This window comes from Glycine max, chromosome 5 (genome assembly GCF_000004515.6).
Source record: "Glycine max cultivar Williams 82 chromosome 5, Glycine_max_v4.0, whole genome shotgun sequence".
In the NCBI taxonomy this organism is placed as follows: domain Eukaryota; kingdom Viridiplantae; phylum Streptophyta; class Magnoliopsida; order Fabales; family Fabaceae; genus Glycine; species Glycine max.
The window spans coordinates 5,335,772-5,346,021 of NC_038241.2; the positions used below are offsets into that span (position 1 = coordinate 5,335,772).

Consider the following 10,250-nt stretch of genomic DNA (forward strand, 5'->3'; position numbering starts at 1 on the left):
CAATGCTAAGCCCCTAATAGTTAAAATTAGTCATTTAATTAGTTTAACTTTAATTAGACATTTACCTTACAAATAAGCATATTAGCCAATGGCATTAGAAGGAGACTAACATCTCCACAAATATCGTCAATGTTTGTAATTATAACAAACTGATCCGATAAGAAAAATAAAAAAAGCAATTGAAATTAAAAAATAACAAAAGAGATTAAGAGTAATTAAATTGAACTTCGAAAATAACACGAAATTAAAACAGTAATGTGTCATATAGTGTGTTTTCTTTCGCTCAGTAAAGTAATGTTTAATATAATAAAATGAAATGAAAGCAAATTTAGATAAAAATTTAAAATTAAAATAAAGTATACAAATTATTTCCACCTCATTTTTTTTTCTTTTTCACCTTTACCAAACAAAGGATAAAGAAAGAATGAAAAAAATCATAAAAATGGTTGCTTGATAAAGAATTAGAGTAGAATACAAAAATATGAATTCTATCTTTATTATACTGTTCATCTAATTCATTTTTTTTCCTTTTTTACCTCTAGCAAACCGTAGGGGAAGGAAAGAATGGCAGAAACCCTGAAAACGGCGTCCTTGATAACCTAACTAACCGTTTTAGATTCGTTTGAACCTTCCGTAACACCCAACTGTCTCGGATAGCTTCCTGAGCAACTCCGATGGGCCAGGGCCATGAACCCCCCAAATCCCCTGCGGCTGCGCCACCGTTGCTCCGCCGCATCCACAACCTCGACAACGCAATCTCCCTCTACATCCACACCCTGACCCGCCCCATCGCTCCACGTCCCCTCCTCCGCTTCCTAGAGCTTTTGGCGGACTTCCGCTTCTTCTTCCCCGTCTCCCTCTCCCTCTACCTTGCCGCTCCCTCCTCCTCCCCTCTCCGCCGCAACCTCCTCCTCCCCCTCCTCCTCTGCTCCCTCCTCGACCTCCTCTTCATCGCCCTCCTCAAATTCCTCGTCCGCCGATCCCGCCCCTCCTACTCCAACCACTCCCAATACAGCGCCGTCGTTTCGGTCGACAACTTCTCCTTCCCCAGCGGCCACTCCTCCCGCGTCTGCTTCGTCGCTTCCGTCTTCTCCCTCTCCCGCTCCTCCCTCCTAGCGGATCTCAGCCGTCCACGTGTCGCCATCCTCGTTCGTCGCTGGTTTGCAGGAGACGACGCTCTTGCCGTTGATATGCTCCTCGCCGCCATTTGGGCCTGGGCCGTGATCACCGTGGTTTCGAGAGTCGCTCTCGGGAGGCATTACGTCATCGACGTCTTCTTTGGCGCTTGCTTCGGCGTTCTCGAAGCGATGGTCACCTTTCGCGTTCTCGAATACCGAGGGTTGATTTGAGGTAAGAGTAACAATCGAGAATTGGAGTTTTCGGTAGTGATAACCTTACCTATTGCTGAATGTGTGGATTTTTGAAATGCATATTTTCAATTCATTATCCAGTGGTGAATTGTAATGGTTGATGATTATTTTTTATGAGATTTCTATTGAGATCAAGTAGATGATGATGTTTACATAAAAAAAAAAGAGTAGATGATGACGTTGAGTTTTAGTGATTATGGTTTGATGACTGTAACAGAATTATGGACAAGAGTTTTAGTCTTCGAAGGTGTCCCTGAAAGAATTTGCTAACTGAGAACATATTGGGAGAGTGAGTGCTTTAGTTTGACCTCTGCTAATGCTACATGGATTCCCCAAAAGTTATAAAATTCTTTTAAATACGAGAATAAAACCTCCAAATTCAAAAGGAGAGTGATTAAAAGACATACTGATTTCAGCTGCTTTGACAGTAATAAGTTTGATTTCTCGTTCAGTCATTTTGCACACATATGTTTGACTTCAAATGAAAGTAACATTAGGGTTGCTTTCAAAACTCAAGTTTGCAAAATGAAATTTATTCGAACTTACGATTGTAAACTTTAATCCAAATATGCACGTGCTTAGACCAAAAGCTGTAGATGCAGAGCACGCCATAAGTAGGAGATGAAATTGAAACAATTGAATTTTGTATATATACTGAAGGGAAGTTAAACATTGGGTACTTAGGTTGAGTCTACTGTATTCTTAGATGGGTTGATTGATAATTCAGTTGGTTTAGACCTGCCCTTGTTGGAACCTAAAGCATGGTCCTGAGAGGATGTAACAGTGATTGCTTAATGATTTGGAGATTTTGTGAAGGATTTTCATATTATTCAACATAAACTTTATTTAGTCAAGGTCCATCAAAATTAAATTCATCAAGATCGGCAGAGAATGTTCATTATTTTGGTAACATCTATTTGAAAATTTACTTCAAGCACCACCACTGACCTCTGCTAAAAAGACCAAAGTCCACGGTGAAATGCTTTAGGATCAATTCCATCTTGATCCGCATCAACCTGCAGTAACTTGGGCTTGTTTCTGTGTTATTTGCTTGCTTTTGACATTGCAGGTTTTATACTAAGTACGGTTGTTTCGTGCATCTCATGAAATTTGATTACTGAAAAAATGCTAGTTGGTTGGCCAAGAAGATAGAATAGAGAAACTGCTGGTGATAGATTTTAAGCGTGAAATTAATTGGTAAGCAGTATAAAATTGTTTTGAAAACAGCTTTTAAAACCAAAAAATGGAAATAGAATCAAACAGGTCCGTAATGGACAGTTTTTTTATGCTCTCTGTATGTGATAAACAAATAATATATTTGAAATAATATGAATATAAAATGCTTTTTTAATACATATATAGTTTGTTGTTAAATGCCATCACTGATTAACCCTTTCATAAACTTTTGTTCCCTGCTCAACTAAAAAACGTTTGTCTTTTCTTGTTGCATTAATCCAAATTCACTTGTCATTTGTCATAATTAAATTTTCACCATTTATAATCTAGAGAGTCTTAATTGTTAAGAGAAAATCAGAGTATCTTAAGAAAGAGTGAGAAACATTAACTGGGAGCAAGAATTAAAGTGAAGCATTATAGTGCATGCTATTGGTATGAAATAAAGAAGCGTACATCTTCCTCAAAAGAGTGAAAATTAGATGATAAGAAGTATTATCAAATTTATTTTTTTAATTTAGGGTTGGTATTGTTTTCTTCATGATCACAACCTTTTAGTCTGGCATATATGATTCCTGGCAGATGTTAGTGGTTGGGTAGGTTTCTGTTTGTTAAAGCACGAGGTTCTTGGAGAAGCTCGTTGATTAAATTCTCCTAGTGCACCTTTTACTTTAGTTATTTTTTTTGTATTAGCTTGTTATAATAGTTGTCTGTGATATACTGTTAACATTGGCAAAGATGAATGTTACCTCTGCTTGTTCACCCTTCCCCCCCTTTTCACCGTCAGAGTTTGTCAGTACTTGCAACCATTTGCTCTCTCTCTCTCTCTCTCTCTTGTGGCTTAAAATGTAAGCACCTAAAAGGATGACAATTAACTCTAACTTCTATGTGGAAGCATTTATCTCAATGTAGCATACTGAATATCCATTATATGGATAATGAATTAATGATTCAGAATCTGATGGCTATGTGCTTTTTCCTTCTAAATATTTAGGTTCTCATGGAGCACATTTAGCATATGCTTCCGACGGGAAAGAATGCTTTTAATTGGGTTTCCAACGGATGATGAAGTCATGAAGGTTTTAGTGCATTGGCTGCTTGGTCCTCACCAGATAATTTTTTAGACCTTTAATACTACCATCTTGAAAATATTGCCTTGTCTCAACTCTGAACTCTGATTCAATTGTTAAAAATGCTTCGGAGCTGCATTGCTGTCAGTAATTTATTCCTTGGCATTTAACTATCTGTCTCCCTTTACTCCCCTACATAAATGTAGACATGTGATATAGCATACATGGTACAGCAAAGTTGTATATCATTTATTTGAAGCTTTTTGTCTTATGTTCTATTCAGAACTATAAGATGCATGATTTACATTGAGTTCTTTATTCCTTGAGCAAATTTGCTACTGCTGTCAGATGCTTCTAACTTTTGCAGAGGTACTAATGCAAAGACAGTTTGTACTGTATCGTCTGAAGACTTGAAATGCACATTATCTTTTCTGACAATTGCTGCCAGAATATGGAGTTGGTTTATGTCTAGCCCATCTCCAATTCCCACTTTTCCCGTTCAGGTGAATTGAGCATTAGTGTTTGAATTCTGGAGTAGTAATCATCAAGAAACATTATATTATGATAATTATATGTAAGTGTACGCTCAATGACATTCTGTGCTCTGTTGTTAAGTTTGAGCAACGAAGGGTTTTGTAGGATTTGGTTCGAAGGACCGTGTGTGTTTGTGTGGTGTGTCTGATATTTTGGCCATTATAAATTGAAGGATAAAAAGTTGTTAGGTCAGTTACTTCTTTTGCATGTGCCTTCTTTACAGCGTGAGATGCTTTATCTGATAAGATGTTTTTGATTGACTGATTGATTGCTCTTTGTTTTCCTTTCAATTTTTGGAAAAGTTCATAAGCTTACCAAATTAGTGCAGACGGTGGTTATGTTGTGCTGGCAGCATCACTGCCATAGTTAGGGTGTGGTTATTGTGGAAAACACCAAAAGATGAGTGAATCAAGTCGTTTTTTGTTTTATTGACTTGAAATGTGGGGCTGATTGCTGTTGCACCACAAGAGAAATTCTAAGCACGTGAATTTGAAGGAACCACTGTTAGTCCGCAGAACATTGACAATTTCGCTCTTTTCATACCTGTTTCTTCGTGCATTTGCTGACATATAGTTTCATTCACATTATAGTTCTGGATTTATTGCCATGGATTAAGAAAATTCGGTATCTTGGATACTGCTCAAACAGTTTTATTGGTGGAATCCACTACAGCTTGAGGGACCTACGAGGTACACCGTGCACTGCGTGACCGGTAATTTGCCAAGTGAATACTTACTGCTCAAGATTTGAAGTCACTGGAAATTTGTATTTTGTGGGACACCTTGCTTTGATACTCTCCTCCCATGATTGTTTTCTTAGTAAAGAGAAACTGGCTCTCTCCAGAACTTCAACTTTTTTAGCGTTTTCTTGTATGAGCTCCGCGATTGGAACGTTACTAATGCTATTTGCACAGTGAAATATAAACAAATACAGTGAAGTTATTTAAGTCCATTATCTTTTTTTGTGAGTATTTTTCGGTACAATCCAACAAGTATGTTTTATGAGAAATGATTTTGTTAAGTTAGATACCATTATTATGGACAGTAAAATTTTTTTTTTTTTAGTGTTTAACACAGTTATCTACTCAGAACTTAACCTTAATGTGAATAAGCATAATATCAATGCATTGTGTTTGGAAACTCGTTTGTAGTGAGGATTAACACTTTTCAGTTTTCAAAGCATGCATGATTGTAACTCATAATCAAACACACACTTACAATCTAACTATATATTAGTACGTGCACTTTGACGTGTCTTGGTAGGATAATGTAGAATAGGAAAATAAGAATAGAATAGGCGGATGAATTTACATTTACTAATTACTGATTTACCACCCATTTTATTTTATAACTAGACATTTGCTTTGAATTTCTGGCCGAACCTGATTTTCATCATTCACTTTTCATATACTGATTGCTATTTGTTTTTACTGAGTTTTTGAATCCATGAGTGCTCCTCGTTGGTAAAACATTTGGGAGGTTGTGGAGAAATGGCTGTGGAAAAATTAAAACGAGTTTTGGACTCATGTTCATGACCTTGCTTGTGAAAAACCTAACGAGGACCACTCATCCGAACTGGATATTGGATGCAGAGACTGCTGCTGAGCTTTACATGTCCTTCTATATTTGCCATGGATCCAATTTTATCTCACTGCTGCTACAAACTGAAGAACGGGGGGGGAGAAAGGTTACTGACACCATGTGGAAATAAAAAAATCGGTAGAAGAGTTTCAAGAGATGAAGACAGTGTGGCATCACTTGAAACCTGCCCTCCCCTTACCCCACTGGCTATCATATCTGATCTTTAGCCGTGACTGTGAGGCTTCTTTTTACCTTTTGCTTTATGTGATCTGTTTGCAATCTCATCAGCTACAAAATTTGTGGTTCCCTAAAGTTTCTCCAAATTATTCAGACGGAATCTGCAATAATGTACCAAGCTGATGTGAGCTGATTTAGAATAGATCATTGACTTATTTATTTCTTGACAAATTAATCCTTTATCATAGATTATATGGTAATGAGAAAAACTATAGCCTAGGCCAAAAGGAGAGTAATAGAAGAAAAATGCAGGAATACCTACATGATGTGGTATGTTAAAGACCTTGGCCTTTAAACATATGATCGGAAGTTCGATTTTCAAGTCCGTGCTTAGAGGATACAGTTCTTGACTTTTGGGAAATACCTTTATTCACACACTCACAAAAAGAAGTAACAGGTGAATCCTGGTCTATGTCTAAAGTCTCAACTCAACTTTGTTTGGTATGTTTGAAGGGAAAGGAAAGAAATGATATGATACTAAAGAAAATAAAATAAAGGAAGGAAAAGAGTGGAAGAATAATTTCTTATTTTGTTTGATATCGGAAAAGAAAGACTTTCTTTTTCTAATTTTGTTTGGTTTCATATAAAAAAAAACAAAAATGCTTATAAATGAAAGAAAATGTATGTAAATATATAAATTATTCACAAAATTAAATTATGTTCTCATATTCTTCGAAAAGAGGAGAATAAGAAAAGAGTAGGAGCACGGAAATTTAATCACTTCAAATAATTTATTTTCCTTATGCTAATTTGCTGCCAAACAAGGAATAATTTAATTCTTAATTTCTCCCATTTTTAACCTTTTTCTTTTCATCTTGAAAATGCATATCAAACAAAGCATCAAACAAGGAAGAGATAGGCAGAGATATGTAAGGCTCCTCTTAATAGCTGGCAAGGTACAAATTTTCTGGATGCTGCATGAGATTGATATTTTTACTTGAATTCGGGGATGGTCAGTTTAAATGTTTAATTGCCGTTCATATATTGTTCCTTTTTTAGGGTTTTATTCATGATTGTACAATGTATATTACCATTTATCGTTTACTAGTACTGTTTCAGTGTTTGGCTGTTTGTCTGGCAAACTTATTAAATAAATAAATCAACTTTTGAAAAGGGAAAAAGGGATGGCCCCAACGACCACTGCACAAATTTGTCCCTAGGTATAAGCTAGCTACATTGTGGGCAAGGCTATATGTCTCTGCACAGAACGGCCATCATAAAAGGCCACATGCAAAAATGTACCACCGACCCCTCCTTGTATGATATAACTTGCCAAATACACGGACAGGGAATTGCAATCATATATCTCCCATGCACTCATCCAATGCAACCATTTCAGTGTGCTTGTTTGCTTTTGCATGCATCCCACTTCAAATATTATACATACTTGTGTTGCAATAATATTGGTCAACGTAATCACCATATCATACCTTAATTTTCTTTTATTCACACTTTTAAATTCAAATCAACCGATGAACAAAGTTGTTGTGACTTTGACAAGGTTGGACCCATATGACAATTTAGTTAACCAAGGCAAATGGAATTATTATATAATTACCAAGAATTTTTTTTATGGGTAAATACTAGATTCGGTGGTTGTATATATGTGTGTGTATTCAAATTAAGAGAGATAGTGAGTGGCTTAGATCCATTTGGATGAAAAATAAGATCTCTTTTCTTCCAAGGATAATAGGCAGTATGGGCTGGAACATGCATGCTGGCAAAATTGAAGTTAGATGAAATGATAAACAAATTCTGAAATGATAGTGGGGAAGCAATGAAATGTTGTTCCATTCATAGAAGACATGAGGAGCTGCGGGAGGGGCCAACCGGTTGTTACTACTTGTTTAGTGCTTCAACGAGTTGTTTCCCAACTGATCTGAATCTCCCATGGAGGGGAAGTTTTTTATTTTTTTTATTTTTTATTGTTCTATAGCTATTATAGTATAAACATGGATTTGATTTTTGGTTATTGTTTTCTTTGGACTGCAATTCATTATTCTTAACATTATTATCAGGCACGGAGCCAGCCTTAAGTTTTAGGGGAGGCCAACTAAAAAAATCATGTAATCATCAAATTTAATATAAAATATTCATATATTCCTAAAAATATATAATTACATATTAGTAATTTATCAAAATATTAATATAAAATATTAAAACAGAAGCCAAATTAAGCATTTTTTTTATAGTCAAGATTGTAAATATCAGACATCATTTTTATGTGTCAAAGAAATTTCATGGCCAATATATAATAAAAATTAGCACTCCCTAGAGTCTCACAAATAACAAGAGAGAAAAAAAAATAACAATACACCATAAAATGATTGAAAAGAGAAAATATTTGTTAGTGTATCTCAATCTCAAATCTCAAATTATCAATCCCTTATATAGCATTCATAGTAAAACTTATTTCATTGAGAAATATGAATTATTTTTAATTTTTAAATTATCTATAATCAAATTAATATATTAATGATGAATGGTTAAGAAAGACTTATAAATATAATTATTTATATCCTTCAAAATAGGTAATAAAAGAAACATACTATTAAAAAAATATTCAAATATTTTATTTAAAAAGATAAATAAATATATTATCTTTACAATAAATACAATAAGAAAATAAAATATTTTATAAAAAATAACACCTAACTATCATTTGTATAAAAAGAAATTAAAAAAATTCAGGGGCCCAAGGCTCCGTCCCTGATTATTATACATATATATCTATATAACTATATTCTATAAGGTAGTGATGGGTTTGGGGGCCATACTGCACGAACTGAACTTGAACCATGCCCCACTTCACCCTTTGAAAATCAATCCAAAAGGGTATCAAATCTTTGAAATTCTCCATGCAGTTGATTAATTAGGAAACCCCGTTGCACCACTGCATATATACAAAAGAGGATATATATATGTTGGCTTTTCATTTGTAACCAATTTCAGGGTAATTTAAGTTACTGTGTGCAGATCTGTTTCACCATGCCAAAATCGTTATGCTTTAATTGGGGTCATTATCAGCATTAGGTGCTAGTGAGGTAGAACGTGAAAAGGACATATGTTTAAATTACAAGCAAGAATATTACTAACGTTTCAGTTTTCCAGAGGGGCACAGGGAAATCAGTGGATCACGGCGATCAAGTTAGCAAGTTGTCATCACATCTCTACAACCAATGTTTATGGTAGTTTTTTTTAATCATAACTATCCTCTCTTGTTTTTTTTTTTTAATAGAAATAATTTTTTCTTCAAGTATTTAATGTATTAGTTGTATATTTAAAATTCTAATCTGAACTCATTAATTAAGATGAAATAACCTCATGTCTAATTCATCCACGCACTTGTTGGATTAAAATGATACTTTTATATGTAATGACACATAAAGTGAGAGATTTACATTTGTGTAAAGACACAATATTAAACATTGTTTAAAATTACATAATTGCTTAAAAAGAAGGAATTTAGTTTTTTAAAAATTGTACATAACTTTTTGCATTTTGAAAAATGGACTTAATCAGCAGTCAGTTGTATCTATGACAAATTGTGAATTGGAGGTGAAAACTTTGAGAATTTTGTTTAACTGGATCGAGTACGTTTAAGGTCAATGGAAGTGTGTGCGTGGCCCTTTTATGATCTTTTTTATATTTGTTTTTGTTTCCTTCTATGAATATGTGTGGCCCTTGTATGATCTTTTCTCTACAAGCATAAAGCTATCAGTCACTATGTACAAAATAATAATAAAAATCTGAGGATTACACCATCCCATATAACTTGGAAATGATGCTCCCACACACTGCTGCTTCCTAATACACATACAAAAGCTTATTCGAATATTCATGTGGATTTCGCAAACAGCAAACAAATAAGACACTCGTCCCTAAACTACACAAATATAAAGATGTCATATGCAATCCCATTCAAGTACAGTCAAATTAATTATATATATAAACATTTAGGATTCTCATATATGTAGTATAATATTTCAAGGAAAATTAATTATATTTGCACATCTATTTCGTACAATTGTCTCAACAAATTAAAGAGAGAAGTATGAGATACGTGATGTAATAGAAACAGAAAAAAGAAGAAAAACAAGACATGATTTTATCTAAAATTGAGTTTGGAAGGATATAGTATCTCATACTCATCATATTCAATAAACATCTTCACTAAAAATAGAACAGTTAAGAGATAGAAAAATGATTCGTCAACATCTTGTGTTAATCTACATCTAGTAGAAAAAAATAAAATAAAAAAAGAGAAATGTAATTTTGATAAGTAA

General features: G+C 34.4%; 1 protein-coding gene across 3 annotated transcripts; it reads left to right on the plus strand.

Annotated features, from left to right (window-relative positions):
- Positions 1-509: 509 nt before the first annotated feature.
- On the plus strand, positions 510-5,079 carry LOC100793065 (probable lipid phosphate phosphatase beta). Of its 3 annotated transcripts, none has more exons than XR_005891748.1 (3): positions 510-1,350; positions 3,538-4,650; positions 4,738-5,079. XR_005891748.1 is itself a non-coding variant. In XM_003525759.5 (2 exons), the coding sequence occupies exon 1, from the start codon at positions 675-677 to the stop codon at positions 1,347-1,349; it is 675 nt and encodes a 224-aa protein (XP_003525807.1). In that variant the 5' UTR covers positions 510-674; the 3' UTR covers position 1,350; positions 3,538-5,079. The 3 variants fall into 3 exon arrangements, 1 of the variants encoding a protein (XP_003525807.1); XR_414208.4 differs by having other exon boundaries at positions 3,538-4,116; positions 4,796-5,079; XM_003525759.5 differs by having other exon boundaries at positions 3,538-5,079.
- Positions 5,080-10,250: the final 5,171 nt, after the last annotated feature.

Excerpts from the sequence above, each read along its gene's own strand:
- LOC100793065 (XM_003525759.5), top strand. The coding sequence starts at position 675 with ATGGGCCAGGGCCATGAACCCCCCAAATCCCCTGCGGCTGCGCCACCG.